The following is a 26,107-nucleotide window of genomic DNA, read 5'->3' as shown; positions in this document are numbered from 1 at the left end:
TGTGAAGTATTTTTGGACCTTTCAAATATTAAAGACACTACGTAAATGCAAGTTTTTTTTGAAACTTTAGAAAGCAGAGCCAATGTAGAAATTAATGACACTGCGATCATTATTTGTCAGATGCTCACTAATGTGCTCCACTTACCCCACTTCATTTCTTAGAATTAAAGAAATAACTTGTATTTGTGTAACACCTTTCAAGACCTCAGGATGCCGCAGTATCTCCTCAAGGGCTTAACATCCAAAGAAGATGATATGAAGAGTAGTTATTGTTATAATGTAAAGAGGGAAACCTAGACATAAAGAGGGCGAGACAAACAAAAGTAGATGGGGCTTCGCAAGATAGCTGCACTTAGAGGAAATGGTAAGAGACATACAAAATGAGAATAGGTGAACAGTTAACTGAAAGGAGGTGCACAGAAAGTGAGGGGAGATAAAGAAAGGGAAGAACAAAGTCTTGTTATGTGGTTCCTTCAGATTAAGAACATAAGGCTTCCACTCCAGTTTGGTGAGAAGTCCAATCTGCAATCTGTAGACTCTACTACATGCAGGGCTTACAGAGTCAGGTAGTTAAGTTATTTGGACACTTGTGTGCTCTCACCAAATCCTCAACTTCACCTCTTCCCATTCCAAAAGAAGTCTCTTGATGTGAACAAATAAATCTTCTTCACTTTGGCTGATCACATGCCAGGGACTCCCATGAGTTGCAGAGGGTTGTTGAACTTTTCAGGGATGCTTTGTGGACATCGGTAAAGCGTTACCATCTTTATTCTGGGAGTGTCCTGCCCTCAATGCATTCTGAGTCAAGCAGTTGTTTCAGGGGTTGGAATCACGAACCCAAATGAAATGCCCTGACTAGTGAAGCTAGTTCTGAAAGACTTGTGAGTCGCTCTGGGGCACATTAGTTTGCAAGAGAATGATGCTGTTGGACCACTTTTCTTGTCCATAAGACCATACAATATAGAAGTAGAATGAGGCCATTCTGCCCAGTGGGTCTGCTCTAAAATTCGATCATGCAGAAACCTCTGTCTTAAATACACTCAATGACGTCACCTCCACAGCCCTCTGTAGCAATAAGTTCCACAGACTGACCATCCTCGGCTGAAGAAATTCCTCCTCATCTCAGTTCTAAAGGATCGTTCCTCCAATCTGAGTCTGTGCCCTCGGTCCCAGTTTCTCCTAACAGTGGAAACAACTCCATATCAACTCTATCCAGGCCTCTCAGTATTTTGTAAGTTTCAAACAGATCCCCCCTCATCCTTCTAAACCCCACTGAGTACAGACCCAGAGTCCTCAACTGCTCCTCATTTCTTCCCGGGATCATTCTTGTAAACTTCCTCTGGACCCCTTCCAATACCAGCACGCCCTTCTTTTGATACAGGGCCTAAAACAGTTCACAATATTCCAGAGCCTTATACAGACTCAGCAGTACATATTTCCTCTTGTATTCTAGCCGTCTTGAAATTAATGCTAATACTGCATTTCCCTTCCTAACTGCCAGCTGAACCTACATGTTAACCTTAAGAGAATGCTGAATTAGAACATCCAAGACCTTTTGTGCTTCAGATTCTTGAAGCCTTTCCACATTTCGAAAATAGTCCAACCTCTAATCTTCCTAACAAAGTGCATAACCTTACACTTTCCCACATTCTATTCCATTTGCCATTTCTTCGCCCATTCTCCTAGCCGGTCCAAGCACTTCTGCAGCCTCCCCGCTTCCTGAACACTACATGTCCCTCCATCTATCTTTGTGTCCAAGCAACAATGTCTCAGTTCCTTCATCTTGGATTTGTGACTGGATTTGTAAGATCCTGTGAAGGCACTACTGGTACTGCTTCTCCAATTTTGTGAGATGTCTTTTGTAGATTGTCCAAGTTTCGGAAGTATATGCGGGCTTGGGGATTCATGATGCTTGGTAAATCAGAATGTTAGTCTTGAATATGAGATCCTTGTCCTCAAATACTCTTTTGCCCCAGTTAAAGGTTAAGCTGGCATATTGGAGGTGGGAATGAATTTTGTGATCCCTGACCATGCAAGGAATAGCACCAATCGCTGTACATGCCTATTTGTCAATCTCAAGAAAACCTGTGACCTGTCAACCATGAAAGCTTATACTCCTCAAATTTGGTTACCCTCAGAAATTTGTCACTATTCTCTGTTTATTGTTCTATGATATGCAAGCCATGATCTTCACCATTAGAATGATTGCAAATGCTAGCTCAGTGAAATCTGGGACCAAATAAGGCTGTGTCATTGCATTAACCTCTTTTCAATTTTCCTCATTATAATACTGTACTTTGCCTTCACCAAATTACCGACAGACATGGAGATAATTTACAGAATAGATGGGAAATGGTTCAACCTACACCACTTTCAATGCAAACCCAAACTATTTCAACTTCAGACAATGAGCTCCAAGATTCAGCTGATACTTGTGTGAGTGCTCTCTCAGATACTCAACTTCAGCTCATTGTCAACAACTTCTCCAAAGAATATGAGAAAATGGGCTGTTTGTGATGAAGCTTAATAATTTATTACTTTTTTTTGGGCGGCACGGTGGCCGTTAGCATTGCTGTCTCACAGCGGCGGGGACCCGGGTTCAATTCCACCCTCCAGTGACTATCTGTGTGGGTTTCCTCCGGGTGCTCTGGTTTCCTCCCACAGTCCAAAGATGTTCAGGTTAGGTGGATTGGCCATGCTAAATTGCCCGAAGTGTTCAGGGATTTGTACATTTGGTGGGTTATAGGGGGATGGATTTGGGTGGGTTCTCTGAGGGTCGGTGTGGACTTGTTGGCTGAAGGGCCTGTTTCCACACTGTAGGGATCCTATTATTACTTGAGACTTGAATTCTAAAATGGGGGAGAAATAGATTTAGTTTATGGCAATATCTGCTGACACCCGCAATAGTGAGCAATTGCACATGTGCATGGAACTGGAAACACGCATGAGCATGATTTCAGCCTGGCTACATCATCATGTAAGTTAATATATTAAGCCACTCACAAAGATTGCACAGAGTATGTGCTGAAAGAAACAGCATTCAATGGTAGGGAGTGAGGAATTGGGATGGCGCTGGGGTAAATGAAGAGGTGGAATGGGGGTGATGTGGAGCTGAAAGGAGTGGGGTTATGGGAACGACTGAGGATGCGGAATGGGGGGAGGAGTTAGGACTTATGACATGTGAGACAGGAGGGGAATTAAGGACGCATGAGGTGGGTAGAGTGGTGAGGAAGTTGGGGGAGTGAGGACATGGTTTGAGTTACATAGAAAGGCTGGTTCGGCTGGGACATTTTCCGCTGGAGTGTGGGAGGTTGGGAGGTGACCTTATAGAAGTTTATAAAACAATGAGGGGTATAGATTGGGTTAATGGGAGGTACCTTTTCCCTAGGATGGGGATTTTCAAGATTAGGGGCCACATTGATAAGGTGAGAGGAAACAGATTTAAAAAAGACATGAGGGGCAAATTTTTTACACAGTGAATGGTTCATGTGTAAAATGAACTTCCTGAGGAAGTGGTGAATGTGGGCACAATTGCAATGTTTAAAAGGCATTTGAATAAGTACATGAATAGGAAAGCTTTGGAGGCTTATGGGCCAGGAGCAGGCAGGTGGTCCTAGTTTAGTTTGGGATTATGTTCGGCACAGACTGGTTGGACCAAAGGGTGTGTGCTGTACAACTGTGTGAGAGGTGAAGTGAGGATGTGGGGGAGTGAAGACATGGATGGGAGCTCCTTCCCTGCCATCCCAACCCATCACCCCCCAAAGCCTGCTCCCTACTCCATGTGCCCTGAACTCCATACCTTGCATTCACATACCTCGAATCCACTTAAATGCATATGCGCAAATTTAAACCACACATAGTGTGCATACACTGGTGTCATTAAACACAGACTTAGCTTCTCAGTCCTGTGAAGATCTGACTTTTATGAACAAAGTCAGAATGTAATTCTGAACTCTGAGTTCAAAACAGTACTTATAAGAAGGCATGTAATTTCAGCTGAATGGTCAGCAAGCCATTTGGGAGATGTTAATTTTTAAGACCTCCAGAGAGAAAGAGAAAGAAGGCCAGAAGCAGGTTCATGCAGAAAGAAGAGGTCCTTAACAGCAGAGGGGTTGTTACCAGTAGTCTATAAACAGTCTGGGCTGGAAGAAGTTCTATTTTTCTTAGTATGTAAAAAAAAAAATCTATTATTCTACAAATAGAACCTGATGTTCATCCCATCAACTTTCTGACAAGTGTTGTTTGGCAGCAAGAGCTTTGGTGTACCGTGGCCTCCTTCAAGAACCTTTAGCTGATGTGAGAAGAATGAGTGCAGATCTAATTGAGGTACAAAGGATGCTAAAGGGGATTGACAAAGTAGAAGCAGAGAAGATGTTTCCCCTTATGGGGCAATCTAATACAAGTGTCATTGTTTTACGATAAGGGTCAGTAGAGTTAAAACACAGATGAGGAGAAATGACTCCCCTCAGAAGGTCGTGAATCTGTGGGATTCACTTGCTCAGACTGTGGTGAATGCCAGGATATTGAGTAAATTTAAGGAGGAGGTAGACAGATTTTTAATTAGTAATGGATTGAAATGTTATGGAGAATGGGCAGGAAAGTGGAATTGAGGCTGAGATGAGATCAGCCATGATTGTATCAAATGATGGAGCAGGCTTGAGAAGCTGAATTATCTTACGTTCTTATGAGCTAGAGTTAGTAGTTTGTTTCATGGTCTCAGGAAGGCACATTAATTGAAGAAAATATTATCAAGTGAAGGCACAGCAATTTGCCAAAAGAAAACCAATTATAACGATTCCAGCTGAACAAGAAGCTTTAGCATGGAGATAGAGTGATCTTCATTGAGGTTTGAAGGTCTGTGAAAGTATTGCTGGGGTAAAAAAGTTGAATCTTTCTTTCTAATGTTCAGATGGGATGGTTCCATATTATTGGTTGTATATTATTACATGGTTCATAGTTTTCTTTTGTGTAATAAGTTTTATTTTGTTTCTGAGATCTGACTTGAACAGTATTCCCACCAGATGGGATCATTATACTTTTACTGAACACCAAGAAAACTGATGTAATCTTCTAACCAGATCTCACAACACAACATCTCCCCAACAAACACACCAGCCCCCCCACGCAGTGATTAAGATCAAATGTGAAATTCTGCAAAATATGGACTATATCTTGCAAGCTCCTCTTGACAAAGGCGGAAGTAAACAATAAGCCAAATGGTTACATGGGAGCAGGTGAGAAACTAGTGACAGGCTGCCAAAGAGAGTGCAAGATTGTGTAAAAAGGGTAGCAGGGACAACAAGGTGGAATTCCCATGTATTTGCAGGACAAAAGTGAATGCATTCAGCGAGATTAAAAAATGCTTATTTTCAGCATTCCTTTCAGATGATAATACAAGTCTTACGTACCTACAGCAGGAAATGGCACAAACCGCTGGATGAGTGAGAGGATTGCAGGGTTAAATCTGTTGGCTCTCTTGATGAAAACATTCAGGCCTACCTTAAATAAAAATTGAAGTAATGCATCAGACAGATTCTGAATTTCATCAGATAAATGCAAAGTTCTTCATTTCAACCCCATAATCTGTAAGCTGCAAAATCTACTTCCCTGACAAGATATGGAAGAGAAGTGTGTGGCCTAAACCAATAGTGCAGGATACTAATAAGAAAGCCATCATAAACTGGTAAGCAGTCATTAGCCTTGATTTTAACATTTTTACTTTGGTTGTAAGATGACAAAGGGCAAACAAAAAAGGGAGGGAGTTGGAGAAACTCAATAGTTCAATCCTAGGAGCTGAGCAACAGTAGGAGATGATGTAAAATAGCTTCATTTCAACAGACAGGGAAGGCAAGGAAGAACAGTAGGACAAGGTATTTGGAGATTTGGAGGAATACTGACTGTAACAGTTTAATAATCATAGCTGATGGTACTATTCGACAAGTCAGATTCTAAAATGAAACCTGACCTGAATGATCATTATTTTTGGTTTAATTAGTTAACATGTGGTTGAGTAGTGTGAAACAATTTCACACAAGGAACACTTTGTGGAAATTGGTAATGTTTTCCTTCGCCCGTAACATCCATATTTGTTTATTGCTTGTCTGAGTCTATCTGTGCTTGTGTGCAGAGGTTTAAAAAGTGGACAGAGTTCCAGACTAGAATTATATGTTGATAATTCATATTTCCATTTGCCTGTAGTTGGAATTGACCTATTTAAAATAAATAATACTTCTTGTGAAGTTCAGAAACCTGGTCAGTGTTTTCTGTTAACCTGAGTCCATCAGACAGGTAAATTGGGGACATTGAGTAATTTGACTAAATCTTTAAGTTTTGTTACAGCCTCAGAAGTAGCAGTGCTCAAGTATCAGCACATCTTCAAAGACACTGAAAGGGTAAATCCTCATCCTGTGAATGAAAGATTGAGAATTGGTGTGTCCACAACCTGATGTTCTCATTAAAGAGTTAAAATGAATCAGAAGGAAAATTATACCTGTAATCCAGATTTGTGCCAGAACTGTGCATCACATTTTTTTTTCTTTCTTCCAAATCCATAATATTTAGAAATGTCTGGAAATGTGGTGGAGCCAAGTTTGACTGAGGCATTCAAGTGGACAATCGATAATTATTTGGTCAGAAATGGTGTGCAGGGATATAAGGAAAAGGCAGGATATTGCCACTAGGTAACACAGCCGGTGCAGGCATAATGAGGCAAATAACTTCCTTTTGCGTTGTAACGATTCTGCGATTCTGTCATTTATGTCTTGTCTTAACTTTGTTTGTCTGTTTGTCTAAGCATTGGATATTCTAGAAAAGGGGTAGAGTTGGTATCATCTGCAAACTTGGAGATGTTACATTTTGCTCCCTCATCCAAATCATTAATATTTATTGTGAATAGCTGGGTCCCAGCATTGATCCCTGTGGCACCCCACTAGCTACTGCCTGTCGATTTGAAAAGGACTCATTAATTCCTACTCTTTGTTTCCTCCCTGCCAACCAGTTTCCTACCCATCTCAGTACACTTCCCCCAATCCCATGCACTTTCACCTTGCACATTAATCTCTTATGTGGGACTTTGTCAAACGCTTTCTGAAAGTCCAAATGTACTACATCGACTCGCTTCCCCTTGTCAACTCTACTAGTTACATCTTCATCAATTCCAACAGATCTGAGAAGCATGATTTCCCCTTCATAAATCCATGCTGACTCTGTCTGATCCTGCCACTGCTTTCTAAATGCTCTGCTATAAAATCCCTGACAAAGCATTCAAGAATTTTCCCCACTACTGATGTTAGGCTCACCAGTCTATAATTCCCTGTTTTCTCTCTAACTTCCTTTTTGAATATTGGACAGCTACTTCCTTAAGTATCCTGGGATGTAGATTATCAGGCCCTGGGGATTTATCAGCCTTCAATCCCAACAATTTTCCCAGCATTGTTTCTTTACTAATATTGATATCCCTCAGTTCTTTCTTCTCACTAAATCTGGCATCCTCCAACAATTCTGGTGTCTGATTTGTCCTCTTTTGTGAAGACAGAACCAAACTATGTATTCAGTTCCTCAGCAATTTCTTTGTCCCCTATTATACATTCCCCCATTTCTGTCTGCAGGGGAACTACATTTGTCTTTACCAATCTCTTTCTCTTCACATACCTATAGAAACTCTTTGCGTCATTCCTTATCTTCCCTGCAAGCTTGCTTTTGTACTCTATTTGGATGTTGGGAAGATGGTAGGAGAGACTAGGACCCGAGGGCACAGCCTTAGAGTAAAGGGAAGACCTTTTAGAACGGAGATAAGGAGAAACTTCTTTGGCCAGAGAGTGGTGAATCTATGGAATTCACTGCCACAGAAGGCTGTGGAGGCCAGGTCATTGAGTACATTTAAGACTGAGATAGATAGGTTCTTGATTATCAAGGGGATCAAGGGTTACGGGGAGAAAGCGGGAGAATTAGGTGAGGAACTTATCAGCCATGATTGAATGGCGGAGCAGATTCGATGGGCCGAATGGCCTAATTTCTGCTCCTATGTCTATGGTCTTATTTTCCCCTTAATCAATCCTTTGGTCCTTCTTTGCTGAATTCTAAACTGCTCCCAATCCTCAGATTTAGCACTTTTCTTGGCCAATTTGTATGCTTCTTCTATGGATAGGATACTACCTCTTATTTTCTTTGTAAGCCATGGATTGGTCCTCTTATCCATTTTGTTTTTGCGACAGACAGGAATAAACAGTTGTTGCAGTTCCCCCACGCATTCCTTGAATGTTTGTTATTGCCTATCCACTGTCATCCCTTTAAGTAACTCTCCCCAACCTATCAAGGCCTACTCAAGCCTCATATCCTTGTAGTTCCCTATATTAAGGTTCAGCACCCCAGTCTCTAAATCAACAACCTCACTCTCTATCTTGATAAAGAATTCTATCACGTTATGATCGCTCCTCCCCAAGGTATCTCGCACAGCTAGATTGGCAATCATTCCCTTCTCATTACACAGTACCCAGTCTAAGATGGCCTGCTCTGTAGTTGGTTCCTCCACATATTGGTCAAGAAAACCACCCTGTATACACTCCTGGAATTCCTCCTCTATAGCACTGTGGCTAATTTGATTTACCCAATCTACGTGCAGATTAAAATCACCCATGATCACCGATATTCCTTTACCACATACATCTCTAATTTCCTGTTTAATGTCATTCTCAACATCACCACTGCAGTTTGGGGCCTCTATATGACACCTACTAATGTTTTTTGCCCCTTAATTTAGATTAGTGTGAGGTGTTGAATTTTGGTAATGCAAATCAGGGCAGGACTTATACACTAGATGTAGGGCCCTTGGGAGTGTTGCCGAACAAAGACACCCAGGGATACTGGTCTTTGAAAGTGGAGTTGCACGTAGATAGGGTGGTGAAGAAGGCATTTGGCACAAACACCTTCATTGGATAGAACATTGAGCATAGAGTTGGGACGTCATGTTGCAGCTGCACAGGACATTGGTGAAGCTACTTTTAGAATACTGCATATAATTCTGGTTGCCCTTCTTTAGGAAGGATGTTGTTAAACTTGAGAGAGTGCACAAAAGATTGACAAGGATGTTGCCAGGACTGGAAGGTTTGAGTTATAGGAAGAGGCTCAATCGACTGGGACTTTTTTCCCTGGAGCTTCGGAGGCTCAAGGGTGACCTTAGAGAGATTTATAAAATTATGAGTGACTTGGATAGGATAAATAGCCAAGGTCTTTTTCCTCGGGTGGGGAAGTCCAAAACTAGTCAGCATGGCTTAAAGTGAGACAGGAAAGATTTAAAAAGGACCTGAGGGGTAACTTTCTCATGCAGAGGGTGCTGCATGTATGGAACGAGCTGCCAGTGGAACTGGTAGAGGTGGGTACAATTACAACACTTAAAAACCATCTAGATGGGTACGTGAGTAGGAAGGGTTTAGAGGGATATGGGTCAAATGCTGGCAAAAGGGAGTCTATTTCCGTGCTGTGTGACTCTATGACTCTATATACTTCAGGCTACTTATAATTTCAGGTATTAAAGCTGAGGCTGTGCAAAGACACACAAAGGCATGGCTGACATATGGAGTTATGGCAAAACTGCAAGGCAAGGTTAGATTACCGGATGTTAGCCACATAATGGCTGTTGCTGTCACATTGAGCCATGGCTGATATAACCTTCTGGTGTTGCAACAGCAAGCAATAATATAACAACAAGGAAGATAGGTTCCAGGTGGGAATGGGTTAAATCATGTTTTATCCACCTCGTGACAGTTTCAAATTGGTGTACAAACAGTCTGAGAAATAGAACATGGCCATTTCAAGGACAACCATGTACTGGCACAAGAGCAATTAAAACTGACAAAACAATCTTGTGTGTGACACATGATTCACTGAACATGGAGTGGGTTTTATAGCATTCAACTGAAGTAAACGATTCCCTGTTGTGCTTTCAGGTTAGAATGCTGCCAGACTGTGAGAGGTTGTAAGCCCCAATAAGGGGAGATGACAGTGGTATTGTCATTGGACTAATGATCCAGTGGCCCAGACTGTTGCTGTGGGGACTGTATCTGTTGCTTCTGATGTGGTCTTCTCTATATCAGGAAGACCAAACGCAGACTGAGAGACTGCTTTGCGGAGCATCTGCACTCTGCATGCACTAACCAACCCAGATGCCATCCACTTTAACTCCTCCTCCTACTCCCTTGGTGACATGTCCATCCTTGGCCTCCTTCACTGCCAGATTGAGGCCAAATGTAAACAGGAGGAAGAACACCTTATATTTTGCTTTCGGAGATTACAGCCCAAAGGCCTGAATATTGACTTCACCAACTTCAAAATCTCTCCTCCCCCAACTTGTCCATCTTCCAACTCACCTATCCACTCCAACTTTCCCGCTGACCAACCACAATAACCCACTACCTGCATCCACCTGTCTCCATCTCACCAACCTTCCCCCAGCCCCACTCCCCTCCCTCTATTCATTTCTGAGCACCCCTCCCCCTCTCCAGTCCTGATGAAGGGTTTTGGCCTGAAACATTAACTTTCTTTCTTCTCGAATGCTGTCTGACCTGCTGTGCTTTTCCAGCTCCATATTTATTGACTCTAGCTTCCAGCATCTGCAGTCCTTACTGTCTCCAGGGAGGAAAGATATATTGGCATTGGAGGCAATCCGGAGAATGTTCACTCACTTGATCCTGGGTAAGGAGGGGTTTTGTTATAAGGAGATGTTGAGTACTTTGGGCTTGTACTCTCATGTTTAGAAGAATGAGAGGAGACCTTAATGAAACATATGGAATTCTTAGGGGACTTTACAAAGGACAGATTGTTGAGGAATATATCCCAGGTTCAGGATTGACATTGTATTACTAGACTAATTCTTGCTGGTTAGATAGACGTATCATACAATACAGAAGAAGCAAATACAGAAATTGGTGGAAGAGCTCAGCAGGTCCGGCAGCATCTGTGAAGAGAAATCAAAGTTAATGTTTCGGGTCCGGTGACCCTTCCTCAGAACTGCTTTTCCAGCAATTTCTGTGTTTGTTTCTGTTTACAGCATCCACAGTTCTTTCAGCTTTTATTTAATACAGAAGGAGGCCATTTGGCTGTGGTGGTCATTTGGTAAAGGTCTCCAATTAATCCAACCCTCCGCTCTGCTCTTATTCAAAGTCCACTCCCTGAAGTGTTGAACTAATTCTCCATTGTAAAGTTACATTGAAATGACTTCCAGTACCCTTTCAGATCATAAAACACATTAAATCAATCATCTTCTTCTTCTCTCTAGTTGTTTAAGTTACCAGTACCTTCTGTTGTTCTCTGGTTACCAATTTTCATCCTTATTTACCCTATCAAACCCCCTTATTGTGCATTATTAGTGTCAGTTTCAATTATGTTGGGTGACCTGCAATCAGACTAAAGTGGTTGATCTGTAACGGTTGTGTTCCATGCCTGCAGAAACCTGAGAGCTCACAATGGACTTATAGAAATGCCAAGATTACTTACTGCTATTGAGACTGCGCTGGTAACTGCTCCGATGTAACCCAAGATGAACTTAGACACAGGAGTTGGCTGTTAAGGTTGGGGATAGGAGAGAGAATGATTATTCTAAAAACCAGTTGAAAATACCACATCTGACTCGGAACTGCAAAAAGCAATTATACAAAGCTACATACTGCTTTACAGGAGGATCATAAACAACATATGACACTGAGTCACATAAAGACACATTAGGTAAGATGACCAAAGGCTTGGTCAAAGAAAGAATGTATTCAAGGTGATGGAGAGGTGGAGAGGTATAGGGAAAGAACCCTGCCTGCCCTGTCCAACTCTTGGAAGCTCATGCTTTTGTGAAGAAGGCCCTTGACATGTGTGGTCCATCCAGATACAAATACCCCTGGGATCACCCGACCAAACCTCCAGAGCTAAGCAGGTTCCCTTCACTCACAGAGTCACAGACCTGTACAGTATGGAAACAGACCCTTTGGTCCAAATCATCCATGCTGGCCAGATATCCTAAATAAGTCTAGTCCCATTTGCCAGCATTTGGCCCATATCCCTCTAAACCCTTCCTATGCATGTAACCCATCCAGTTGCACTTTAAACATTGTAATTGTACCAAGCTCCACCACTTCCTCTGGCAGCTTGTTCCAGACATGCACCATCCTCTGCGTGAAAAAATTGCTTCTTAGGTCCCTTTTAAATCTTCCCCCTCTCACCTTAAACCTCGTTTTGGACTCCCCTACCCTGGGAAAAAGACATTGGCTATCCACCCTATCTATGCCCCTCATGCTTCTATAAACTTCTGTAAGGTCACCCCTCAGCCTCCTGATGCTCTAGGGAAAATAGCCCCAGCCTCTTCAGTGTCTCCCTATAGCTCAAACCCTCCAACCTTGGCAACTTCTTGTAAATCTTTTCTGAATCCTTTCAAGTTTCACAACATCCTTACTATAGTAGTGAAACCAGAAATGAACACAGTGGCCAAACCAGCTGCAATATGACCTCCCAACTCCTACACTCAATGCACTGACCAATAAAGGTAAGAATACCAAATACCTTCCTCACTCTCCTGTCTACTTCTGACTCTACTTTCAAGGAACTACAAACCTGCACTCCAAGGTCTCTTTGTTCAGCAACACTTCCCAGGATTTTACCATTAAGTGTATAAGTCCTGCCCTGATTTGCCTTTCCAAAATGCAGCACCTCACATTTATCTAAATTAAACTGTATCTGCCACTCATCAGCCCATTGGCTCATCTGATCAAGGTCCCAACATACTCTGAGGTAACCTTCTTGGCTGTACACTATATCTCCAATTTTGGTGTCATCTGCAAACTTACTGACCAGATTGGTGGCACACAGCTGGTCACAGGCCTCCAGTCCAAAAAGCAACCCTCTGCCACCACCCTCTGTCTCCTGCTTTTGAGCCAGTTCTGTATCCAAATGGCTAGTTCTCCCTGTATTCCATGTGATCTAACCTTGTTAACCAGTCAACCATGCGGAACCTTGTCAAATGCCTTACTGAAGTCCATATAGATCACATCCACCACTCTGCCTTCATCAATCCTCTTCATTACTTCTTTAAAAAATTCAATCAAGTTAGTGAGATATGATTTCCCATGCACAAATCCATGTTGACTATCCCTAATCAGTCCTGACCTTTCAAAATACATGTAAATCCTGTCCCTCAGGATCCCCTCCAACAACTTGCCCCACACCGATGTCAGACTCACTGGTCTAAAGTTCCCTGGCTTTTCCTTACCACCATTCTTGTGGCACCACGTTAGCCATCGTCCAGTCTTCCTGGCCTATGGCTATTGATGATACAAATATCCCAGCAAGGGGCCCAGCAATCACTTCCCTAGCTTCCCACAAAGTTCTAGGATACACCTGATCAGGTCCTAGGGATTTATACGTTTATGCATTTTAAGACGTCCAGCACCACCTCCTCTGTAATATGGACATTTTTCAAGATGTTACTATTTATTTCCCCAAGTTCTTTAGCTTCCACATCCTTTTCTACAGTAAATACTCAGGCAAAATGCTAATTTAGTATCTCCCCATCTCCTGCAGTTCCACACATAGGTGCCCTTGCTGATCCTTAAGCTCCAGCGACAGAGCCAGGAAGTATACTAAGAGGCAGTGGGAGGGAGAGGAAGACTTATTGAAGGCAGTTTGGTGGCACGAGAGACAGTGTATTGTGCATTATGTGGCACTATTTTATAAATAGCACTGCTTTAACATTACATCTGGTTGCTTGTTTTTCTGAGTAGCACTAAATATAATTCTTCCACCATGAAGCATAACTTCATTGTCATGTGAATGTACCATAAATCAGTTTCTGTGTTGAGGGTCTACTACAGCATCCGGAAGCAAGAGGGACAAGCTGTATGCTGGGCTTGGGTCATGAAGACACTATTAGTCTTTCTCCACAAAATCCTAGGTCTTTGCTTGGCCTCTGTGTTCAAAACAGTTGATGTGAATGAACTGGCCAGTGATGTCTGGAGCAAAAAGTGCACAGCAAACCCTGAGCAATTCATTAAGATGGATACAGATTAGGGACCACACAGGTCTGTGCCCTGTACAGTTCATGGGTCTGTTTGTATTGTTGTCTCACTTTAAACACCCCGATGTCGGTGGATCTTGCAGCCTTCCCCCTTCCAGTTGAGACACTTATCCTAACCACTCGCCAAGTGTTGTCACAGTTATTTTCTTCTCCATTACATACGTTCTATTTTCAGCATAATGCAATGCAAGTAACTTGTAGCCTCCACCTCAACATGTTGCTGAGCCTCCAAAAATCCAAATCCCTTTTCTGCTAGCCCTTCCTGAAAACCTCATCAGCTTCTTACCACCCAATTCGTCTACAAGAGCCTGCACCTGTCCATCTTTCTCCCAGTCACCGACATATGAGGTGACTAAGCCAGATGCGGTCATACGCTATCCCCTTTATCTTGATTGTGGAGGAACACATCTCCCGCATGATCCCCTTCCAATCCCTTCTTTACTGTCTTATCCATTGCAGACAGTGTATTGTACATCTACTGTACATATTATATGTATGATACATAGATACGCATTGCCCCTTGCTTCTCCCTCCACATCTCCATTCCCTGCAGACCCAAATAACATGCCAACTTTCCTTCCCTCAGCAGTTACTCTTGTCCACTCACCATTCTCCTTTCCCCTTAATTCCTTTCGATGGATAAGACAGCCTAGCTATGGCCCATGCCCTCAAGGAACCTAACAGGAGAGCCCTGGACACAAAGTGCCTAGATGCATGACTGGTGGCTGCATATCTTCCTGACCATCTAACTCTGGACAGTCTGCTATGGACTATCAATTGCCCCAGAACTGACCATGATCCATTCCCTGGACTGCAGACACATGGCTCCTTTGACTGAGAACACCGTAATCAGAAGCCTGACCATTACGAATCCCCGGACTGGTATTGGGGGCTGCTCCTGATTCACTGTGCTGGGAGGTATGCCTCTCTTGACTTCAGTGAGGACTACTCCCCTAAGACTTTACATAGAAACATAGAAGATAGGAGCAGAAGGAGACCATTTGGCCCTTCAAGCCTGTTCTGCCATTCTTCACGGCTTCACAATCTTCATGGCTGATCATCCAACTCAATAGCCTAATCCTGCTTTCTCCCCATAACCTTTGGTCCTATTTGCCCCAAGTGCTATATCTCGTTGCCTCTTGAATACATTCAATGTTTTGGCATCAACTACTTCCTGTGGTAATGAAATCCACAGACTCACCACTCTTTGGGTGAAGAAATGTCTCCTCATCTCTATCCTAAATCATCCACCCTGAATCCTCAGACTGTGACCCCTGGTTCTGGACTCAGCCACCATCGGGAACATCCTCCCTGCATCTACCCTGTCCAGTCCTGTTAGAATTTTATAAGTTTCTATGAGATCCCCCATCATTCGTCTGAACTCTGAAAACAGTCCCAATCTAGTCAATCTCTCCTCTTACATCAAATCTGCCATTCCCGGAATCAGTCTGGTAAACCTTTGCTGCATTCCCTTGACAGCAAGAGCATCCTTCCACAGAAAAAGGAGACCATGACTGCACACACTATTCCAGGTGTGGTCTCATCAAGGCCCTGTATAAGTGCAACAACACATCCCTGCTCCTATACTCAAAACCTCTCGCAATGAAGGCCAACATACCATTTGCCTTCTTTACCACTGCTGCACCTGCATGCTTACCTTCAGCAACTGGTGTACAAGGACACCCAGGTCCCGCTGCACACTCCCCTCTCCCAATTTACAGCCATTCAGGTAGTAATCTGCCTTCTTGTTTCTGCTTCCAAAGTGAATAACTTCACATTTATACAAACTATACTGCATCTGCCATTGATTTGCCTACTCACCCAACCAGTCGAGATCATGCTGAATGGATCTCTGCATCCTCGTCACAGTTTACCTTCCCACCCAACTTGGTATCATCTGCAAACTTGGAGATGTTACATTTTGCTCCCTCGTCCAAATCATTAATATTTATTGTGAATAGCTGGGGTCCCAACACCAATCCTGGTGGCACTCCACTAGTTAGTGCTCGCCAATTTGAAAAGGACCCATTAATTCATACTCTTTATTTCCTCTCTCCCAATCAGTTTCCTATCCTTATCAATGCACTTCCCCCAATCCCATGGACCTTAATCTTGCACATTAATCTCTTAGGTGGGACTGTCGAACGCTTTGAGGCATGGCTGTCTGCTTGATGCACATGCAGTGTGTTTGCCATGTAAACTGTTAGCACATGGTACGGCTGTGAGATTGACATAACACACTGTCATTAAGCAAGATGCCTGTCGCCAGTGTATTAACCAGCAAGGTAAGCTGCCTCATCTAGGAATGTGCTAACTGGTATAGCAAGGCAAAGCAAGCAAAGGCTAAGTGTTGATTGAGTGAGCATGCAGATAGGTGCTAAGTGAGCAAGGGCTAATAGAGCGAGTAGCCCTTAGATGCAACTTGGTCCAGTCCATGAGCTGGGTGGCTGTCTGCGCACACAAATATTGTCCCTGCTGCAGCATTACAGTGTTAGTTGCTTCAATGTCCTGTGTCTGTGCTTCCTGAGCATCCTGCAAGGGTATTGGAAAGGGTGCCATAATGGTCATGAGGGATTGGCAAATGCCGGATATCAATCTCTACGCCCTGAGATGCTGTTTGGCCCTGAGAAACATGTAGGTTCTTCAGAAAAAGTGGTGAGCTGGTCACTAAATACCTGCTCTGATTTCAAAGAACAAAAGAAGAAGAACAAAGAACGATACAGAACAGGAACAGGTCCTTCAGCCCTCCAAGCCTCCGTTGCCACATTTTGCTCTTCCATACTAAAACTGTCTTCATTTACAGGATCCGTATCCCTCAATTCCTTTCATATTCATGTTTTCGTCCACGTGCTTCTTGAATGCTGCTATTATGCCTGCTTCCACACCTCCTCTGGCAGCGTGTTTCAGGTGCTCACCACCCTTTGTGTGAAAAATGTGCCTCATATATCTCTTTTAAACTTCCCCCCTTGTACCTCAAACCTGTGTCCCCTAGTAATTGACCACTTTACCCTGTGAAAAAGCCTCATACGTTCCACTCTATCCATGGCATTCATGATCTTATAAACGTCTATCAGGTCGCCCCTCAGCCTCAAGCGTTCCAGTGAAAACAAACCCAGTCCAGCCAACCGTTCTTCATAGCTAAAATCCCCCATGCCATGCAACATCCTGGTAAACCTTTTCTGTACCCTCTCCAAACCATCCACATCCTTTTGTGGACGCTGACCAGAACCAGAATATTGGTTTGCAATATTCCAAGTGTGACCTAACTAAAGTTCTATAAAGCTGCAGCATAACTTGTCTAGCGTTATACTCATTGCCCCTTCCAATGAAGGCAAGCACGCCATTAGCATTTTTTACTACATTACCTACCTGTGCTGCCACCTATAGTGATCTGTGGAACTGTACACCCAGACCCCTCTGCATATCAATACTCCTAAGGGTTCTGCCATTCACTGGACAATTTCCATCTGGACTTGACCTTCCGAAATGCATTACCTCACATTTGTCTGGATTAAACTCCATCCGCCATTTTTCTGCTCATGCCTCCAACTGATCTATAGCCTGCTGTATCCTCTGACATTTCTCTTCACTATCTGCAACTCCACCAATCTATGTTTTCCTCCAAATCATTTGTGTAGATCAGAAACAGCAGAGGTCCCAGCACTGATCCCTGTGGAACATCACTAGTCACAATGCTCCATTCTGAAAAGCATTCTTCCACCGCTGCCCTCTGTCTCCTATGACTAAGTCTTTTCTGTATCCATCTTGCCAGCTCACTCTAATACCATGTGACTTCAAGTTTTGTACCAGTCTGCCATGAGGGACGTTGTCAAAGGCTTTACTGAAGTCCATGTAGACAACATCAACTGCTTTTCCCTCATCAATCATTTTCGTCACCTCCTCAAAAAACTGGATCAAGTTAGTGAGGCATGACCTGCCCCGCACTAAACCATGCTGTGATCACTAATAAGTCCATTTGCTTGTAAATGCGTATAGATCTTGTCTCTGAGAAACTTTTGCAATAATTTCTCTCCCATCGACATGAGACTCACAGGCCCGTAATTTCCAGGATTATCGCTGTTACCCTTCTTAAACAATGGGACAACATTGGCTATTCTCCAGTCCTTTGGGACATCACCTGTGGCCAAACAGGATACGTAGATGTCTGTCAATGCTCCAGCAATTTGTTCTCTCGCGTGCCTCAACATTCTGGACCCATGTCGAGTTTTCTCAACAATGAGGTTGTTCAAAAGGTTTGATAAGGTAAGAAGCTGAATATTAATGAGGGGAGTTGGGCCTTTAATGATGTGTTTAACAAGCAATAATCTCCCTTAATTGGCCACTCGCTGCTGCACAGTGAGAAAATCACCTCACTGCTTGTGAAAAAGATGGCAATGACGGCAGGCCAGGGTAGGAAGTGTTTGGGCTCTGTGTTTGTATGCTCCTGCTCACCAGGCCAGCGACATTCTTCTTTATTCTTTATGTTGTGTTTTTTTTCTTAATTTGTCTTTTTTATCATGTATATAAATGATGAAAAGCTGTCGACCTAGCACCCAAACCTTGTGGCACACAGCTAGTCACAGGCCTCCATTCTGAAAAGCAACTCTGAAAAGGTGCTTGAACGCTCGCCTTTATTGGTCAGTGCATTGAGTATAGGAGTTGGGAGGTCATGTTGCGGCTGTACAGGACATTGGTTAGGCACTTTTGGAATACCGCTGCAGTTCTGGTCTCCCTGCTATAGGAAGGATGTTGCGAAACTTGAAAGGGTTCAGAAAAAATTTACAAGGTTCCAAGTCAGGGTTGGAGGGCTGAAGCTATAGGAAGATGCTGGATAGGCTGGGGCTATTTTCCCTGGAAAGTTGGAGGCTGAGGGGTGACCTTATAGAGGTTTACAAAATAATGAGGGGCATGGATAGGGTGAATAGCCAAGGTCTTTTCTCCGGGGTGGGGGGAGTCCAAAACTACAAGGCATAGATTTAAGGTGAGAGGGCAAAGATTACAAAGAGACCTAACAGGCAACTTTTTCACGCAGAGGGTGATGCATGTATGGAATGAGCTGCCAGAGGAAGTGGTGGAGGCTGGTACAATTACAACATTTAAAAGGCATCTGGATAGATATATGAATAGGAAGGATTTAGAGGGATATGGGCCAAATGCTGGCAAATGGGACTAGATTAATTTTGGATATCTGTTTGGTATGGATGAGTTGGACCGCAGGGTCTGTTTCCATGCGGTACAGCTCTAAAACTATCAAAGTTCATCATTTCTTCTTTTCTGAGGCTGTGGTGGAGGAGGATGGTGGATCTGGATGATGTTCATTCCTCATGGCCATAGTGGCCTTGGTTTTATCAAAGGCTTCACTGTCAGTGGGTCTGGTCCATTCGTCTTGGCAGCAGTTTCAGTGGTGATGGTAAGGTGGTTCCAATTTGTTCCTTGTGGCCATGGTGACAATGTGGAGGCTTTGAGCGGTGACTGAAGTGGTGGTGGCTTCAGTGTTGGCGACTTGGTGCATCCAGTCTGGTCCTCTTTGCTATGGCAGTGATGCAGTGGCTTCGGTGTTGGTTTTGGTGGTGGCTATGTGGTAGGTCCAGTCTGGAAATCCTTGCTTTGGCGTCTCAGGGATGGCTTCGGCTGCATCATCCCATGGGCACTCCAGAAACCCAGGAGCCATGGAGGAAACAAAAGATGAACTTTGTCCGAATATTAAAATGGTACCGAATTGTGGCAACTTTACACATCTCACTGTATTTTTATAACTACAAATGACAACAAATTGCTATTCTATTCTACTCTAACATGCCTGATTTTTACATGAACTCCACTTTCCCGCCCTCTCCTCTTATCCCTTTATCCCCCAACTTCTCATGCTTATAAAAGCTCAGTGACTGAATTCTCTGTGACCCAGATCCTTGGAATTGGGAATTGTAACTATTTTCTTCAGTGGAGACATTTTTCCTCCGTTTTAAATGGCCAAAACCTTAACATAGGTCTATGGCCAAGGAAAAGCCTGTCCAGCAAAAAATATATAAGATATTGTAAGGTACGAAGGTGAGGATTTGTGTTAGAAACACTGGACCAGAGGCATTTCAAATCCATCTTACCTTTGTTGCGTTTCTATTTGCATAGTTCACACAGGCATTGTGACTCTGGTTCAACCACTACAGAAAAGAAAAACAAATCATCAATATAACCAAATTGTCAATCAAGGAGGTGATCTACAATCCATTACAAAGAAACAATCTTGGATCAATTAATGAATCAATAGGGGAAAACAAAGATATACAGACCAGCGGACTTTAGGCTCACTACCCAATGCCTGTTGAGTTCATCCATATTAATCCATTTAACAACTGGCCTCAGCAGTAAATTGAAAACCAGCAGTTGTTCCCTTTCTTAATTCTTTACAATGATCCATGACATGTCAAAGAATCAGCAATGCTGCGCCAATGATCAGAGAGCTCACCAATTCAAAATACCCAACTTTACATTAGAATGGCCATTTTGATATTTGAAGACCATCAAAAGTATGAGGCTGCTCCACCATCTTGTTCCTCAGCTACATCGTCCTGCATTATCCAAAATTCCTTGGATTCTTAGAACAGAAAAATCTGTTGATATTTCCCTTATTCATTAATGGGATGAGGTATCACTGGCTAGGCAGCATTTATTGCCCATCCCTAATTGCCCAGAGGACAGTTAAGAGTCAACCACATTGCTGTAGGTCTGGAGTCACATGTAGGCCAGACCAGGTAAGGATGGCAGTTCCCTTCCCTAAAGGACATTAGTGAGCCAGATGGGTTTTTCCTGAACAATTGACAATAGATTCGCGGTCATCATTAGATTCTTAATTCCAGATATTACCGAATTCAAATTCCACCATCTGCTGTGGTAGGATCTGAACCCGGGTCGCCAGAATGTTAGCTGTGTCTCTCAATTAACGGTCCAGCGATAATACCACTCAGCCATCACCATCCCTTCCATTGATATTTATCTTGAACAGACTCAACAACTGATCATCCATGGGGCCTTGTGGTAGAGGATTCCAGAAGTTCACAACACTTTTTCTCCATGTCTCAGTCCTAAGTGTCTAATTCTCTAGCCTGAGAATGTAACCAGTTACTTCAGACATCTTGACAATGTGGCTTGGACTGAGCGAGAAAATGGGAGCTTAGTGAGTGAGGGAGTTCAGGGAAGGAGCAGGTAAGAAAATGCTCCTTTCTTTTTCGACCTTTATCACCAGCATTTGGTTGTTACTTCAGTAGAGGTGAAGAACAAATATACAATCCTCTTCGACACAAAAATACAACAGTAAAGGTGAATCGATCATGCTAACAAATAAAAAGTTAAAGGTTGCATTGGCTCAAAGGAAGTGGCTTCAGTGGGTTGCCACAAAATGTTTTAAGCCCAATAGTTAGGAGCAATTTAGAATCCAACACAGGGTGACGAAGAAACTGATGAAAAGTGAAGAGAATATTGATACAAGCAAGCGAGAAACAGAAAGCAAGCTGTCCAAGTGCTCTGTTATTATATGTTTTATAATAGACTCTAGCATTTTCCCCACTACTGATGCTGGGCTAACTGGTCTGCAATTCTCAGACTTTCTCTCCCACCTCTTTAAATAGTAAAGTTATACTTGTCATCCTCCAATCTGTAGGAACTGCTTGGGGTAGCACAGTGTAGCTCAGTGGTTAGCACTGCTGCTTGACATCACCCGGGACCTGGGTTTGATTCTACCCTCGGGCAACTGTCTTTGTGGTGTTTGCATGTTTTCCCTGTGTCTGTGTGGGTTTCCTCTCGCAGTCCAAAGATGTTCAGCTTAGGTGGACCAGTAATGCTAAATTGTCCAAGGTGTTCAAGGAATGTACCGGTGAGGTGGATTAGCTAAGACAAAGGCCAGGTTATGAGGGTCTGGGGGATGCTGTTTGGATGGTTTGTGCCACTCAATAGGCTGAACGGCTTCTAATCACACTGTAGGGATTCTATGCTGCAGAGTCTATAAAATATTGGAAGATGACCAGCAATACCTCCAATATTTCCAGACCCACTTTCTTTAGTATTCTGGGAAGCAGAGTAGCAGCCCATAGGGACCTGTCAGTCTTAAATTTAAATTCAATTAATAGTTCTGGAATTGAAAAATAATCTTGTAATTGTGGTCACTATTGATCATTGTAAATACCTATATAGTTCACTAATTTTTTTTTTCAGGAAATGTGTCTGTTAGTGAGGAGGCGAATGCCTAATGGTATTATCGCTGGACTATTAATCCAGAGACCCAGGTAGTGTTCTGGGGGCCTGGGTTTGATTCCCGCCACGGCAGATGGTGGAATTTGAATTCAATAAAATATCTGGAGTTAAGAATCTAATGATGACTGTGAATCCATTGTCGATTGTGGGGAAAAGCCCATCTGGTTCACTAATGTCCTTTAGGGAAAGAAACTGCTATCCTTACCTGGTCTGGTCTACATTTGACTTCAGACCCACGGCAATGCGGTTGACTCTTAACTGCCCTCTGGGCAATTAGGGATGGGCAATAAATGCTGCCTGATCAGTGACGCCTAATCCCGCGAATGAATAAAGAAAAACAAAATCCTCACCTGGTCTGGCACTTTGTGACTCCATTTCACAGCAATGCAGTTGACTCTTAAGTGCCCTGTGAAATGGCCTGGCAAACCATTTAGTTGAATGGTATTCATGGGTAGGCAACATATGCTGGACTTGTTGATAACTCATTACTTATTGTTGATAATTCATAACTCATGAAATAATAAAGTAAAACAAGCAGAATGGGTATTGAATGTATGGAATGCCCTACCCGAGAGTCAAGTTCAAGTCACAAATTGATACATATCGGGGTACAAATGATATCAAATGATATGGAGCTAGCCCAGGAAAATGGCATGGAGATTATCAGCCATGATCTAACTGAATGACAGACCAAACGTAAGGGGTGAATGGCTTTACTCCTGCTCTTCCATTCCTAATTGCATTCCATCAAGAGTAGGCACATTGTGGGAGGCAGAAGGGGAGGGGTTGACTTTTCTAAGTAAAGACAATGAACAGGGATTGCATTTGTTAGTTCAGTTATATCCTCAAAGAATTCCAGCGAATTAGTTAGGCATGACTTGCATTTCATAAACCACGTTGGCTTGGATTTATTGCCATTACGAGTTAATTGCTTCCTTTTTAATAGACATCAATGTTTTTCCTACTGTAGATGTCAAACTAATAGCCCTATCATTGCTTTGACCTCTTTTCAATTGGACCATTGGAATCTCAAATATTTTCAATTATCTGCTATTAAGTTCTATGAGAAATAGCACACCTCACTAGCATTGCTATGAAATAAATATTGCATTCCAGTCACACTTCTTCAACTCATCCATTTGATTTATTAAAACTTACCTCACTCCCAATGATGAGAACTCTATGTTAGCTGGACAATTTATGAATACCTCGAAGATCGCAAATTTAAATTTAGCTTTTATTTACAAAAATTGCTATACAGAAACAAGAGTAGCCCATCTGTCATCAGTTGTTCTGTTGTTCAGTTCGCTGATCTGTATTCAACTTCATTTATTTGTCTTGCTTCCTTAATCCTTCATAACCTTGCCTAGCTGATGTCTATCAAGGTTCATTTGATGCTCAATCTGGGCAGTTTCTGGGGTAGCGAGTTCCAGATTTTCACTATCGTCTCTGTGAATAAGTGTACCTTGTTTCAATCTAAGTAGTCTAGCTCTGATTTTAACGTAACAATGCCTTATTCTGAACTCCCCTAATTAGGAGAAATACTTGCTTTTCAACTTGTCAAATCCAGAGGGGAGGTGAGAATGATTTCGCTTGACAGCAAGGTCACATTTGACCAAGTGTGGTCTCAAAGAGCCAACAGTATTCGGGGTAAACTCTCTGCTGGTTGGAGTCATATCTTTTAGCAAGGAAAATGGCTGTGGTTATTGAAGGTCAATCAAACACAAGAGAATCTAAGAATTAACTCCAGACAGTCAATGGTATTGAAGAAGGCAGCAGAGTGGTGACGATGATTGGCTGACGTGGGGAAGATCTGCATCAGTGCAGTCACTACTTCCAGAAGGTGGTTTGTGGAGGGGCTGTTGTCAAATGACAGTTCAACCCAAACACTTCCTCAGTGTTTCCCTCCCTACCTTCTCCTCTAACCAAAAAAAAGCACACAGACACCGCTGAAAGGACGAGAAGCAAAGGGAAAGGGAGTGATCCAGGGAGCATCCTGGGAAGGTAAGTGAGGGAAGACCTACCTTGGGTATTTGCAGCGATAAGTAAGGGTGAAGTGTTTAATAAATTTTCCTAAACAGCTTGATTGGGGATAGAAATGTCAGTCAGTGGGGTTAAGTGCTTCACTTGTGAGATGTGGGAGATCTGCAACGCTTCCAGTGTCTCGGATAACTACATCTGTAGGAAGTGCATCCAATTGCAGCTCATCACGGACTGCATGGATGGGTTGGAGTGGTAATTGGATGCACTTAGGAGCAGGAGGGTGGTGGAAATTGTCATAGCCAGGAGTTTTAGAGATGTGGTGACACCCAAGGTGCAGGCAGATAGATGGGTGACCCCCAGAAGGGACAGGCAGCCAGTGCAGGAATCCCCTGTGGTTGTCCTCCTCTCTTACAAGTATACTATTTTGGATACTGGTGGGGGGAATGACCATCAGGGGGTAACAGCAGCAACAGCCAGACTGGTGGCACCACGGCTGGCTCTGTTCTTAAGAAGGGAGGGTTAAAGAGCACTAGAGCAGTAGTTATAGGGACTCTATAGTTTGAGGTACAGATAGGCGCTTCTGTGGACATAAAAGAGACTCCAGGATGGTGTGTTGCCTCCCTGGTCCAGGGTCCAGCATATCTCTGAACGGGCAGAAAACATCCTGAAGGGAGAGGGTGAACAGCCAGAGGTTGTGGTATATATTGGCACTAATGACATAGGCAGGATGAGTGACGAGGTCCTGCAGCAGCAGGTTAGGGAGTTAGGTAAAAAGTTAAAAAGCAGGACCTCCAAGGATGTAATCTCCAGATTACTCCCTTTGCCATGTGCCAATGAGGCTAGAAATAGGAGGATAGTATAACTCAACATGTGGCTAAACAGATGGTGTAGGAGGGAGGGGTTCAGATATCTGCGCCTTTGGAATCTCTTACAGGGCAGGTGGGACCTGTACAAGAAGGACGGGGTGCATCTAAACTGGAGGGACACAAATATTCTGGCTGGGAGCTTTGCTGGTGTCACTCAGGAGGATTTAAACTAGTTTCGCAGGGGGGTGGGAACCAATGCAAAGGTGAATGGACTGAAAGGGAACTAGAGAACAGGGCCAGTAAGACTCAGAGGAAGAGCAGGCAGGGTGTGGTTGCTGATCAAAGCGGATCTGGTGGTCTGAAGTGCATCTGTTTCAATGCAAGAAGTGTAACTGGTAAGGCAGATAAACTTAGAGCTTGGGTTAGTACTTGGAACTATGATGTTGTTGCCATTACAGAGACTTGGTTAAGGGAGGGACAGGATTGGCAGCTTAATGTTCCAGGAAACAGATGTTTCAGGCAGGATAGAGGGGGATATAAAAGGGGAGTGGGAGTTGACTACTTGTTAAGGAGAATATCACAGCTGTACTACGGGAGGAAACCTTGGATGGCTCATGCAGCGAGGCAATATGGGTAGAGCTCAGGCACAGGAAGGGTGCAATCACAATGTTTGGGGTTTACTATAGGTCTTCCAACAGCCAGTGGGAGATAGGACAGATATGTAGGCAAATATTGGCAAGATATAAAAGCAACAGGGTTTTTGTCGTGGGTGATTTTAACTTCCCATATATTGATTGGGACTCACTTAGTGCTTGGGGCTCGGATGGGACAGAGTTTGTAAGGAGCATCCAGGAGGGCTTCTTGAAAGAGTATGTAGTTAGTCCAACTAGGAAAGGGACCGTACTGCACCTAGTATTGGGGAATGAGCCTAGCCAGGTGGTTGAAGTCTCAGTAGGGGAGCAGCTCGGGAACATAGAACATAGAACATAGAACATAGAACATTACAGCGCAGTACAGGCCCTTC

General features: G+C 43.2%; 1 protein-coding gene across 1 annotated transcript in view; it reads right to left on the bottom strand.

Annotated features, from left to right (window-relative positions):
• The window catches only part of sfxn5b (sideroflexin 5b), a 183,071-nt gene that overhangs the window by 139,285 nt on the left and 17,679 nt on the right, over positions 1 to 26,107 (bottom strand). Inside the window, exons 3-5 of the mRNA XM_048600776.1 lie at positions 20,152 to 20,208; positions 11,491 to 11,556; positions 5,409 to 5,499 (exon numbers count right to left, since the gene is read on the bottom strand). Coding sequence (XP_048456733.1) covers positions 5,409 to 5,499; positions 11,491 to 11,556; positions 20,152 to 20,208 — 214 coding nt within the window. The remainder of the gene's footprint in view (positions 1 to 5,408; positions 5,500 to 11,490; positions 11,557 to 20,151; positions 20,209 to 26,107) is intronic.

Source organism: Rhincodon typus, chromosome 1 (assembly GCF_021869965.1).
Source record: "Rhincodon typus isolate 14 chromosome 1, sRhiTyp1.1, whole genome shotgun sequence".
Classification (NCBI taxonomy): domain Eukaryota; kingdom Metazoa; phylum Chordata; class Chondrichthyes; order Orectolobiformes; family Rhincodontidae; genus Rhincodon; species Rhincodon typus.
This window is presented reverse-complemented; position numbering and strand designations above follow the sequence as displayed.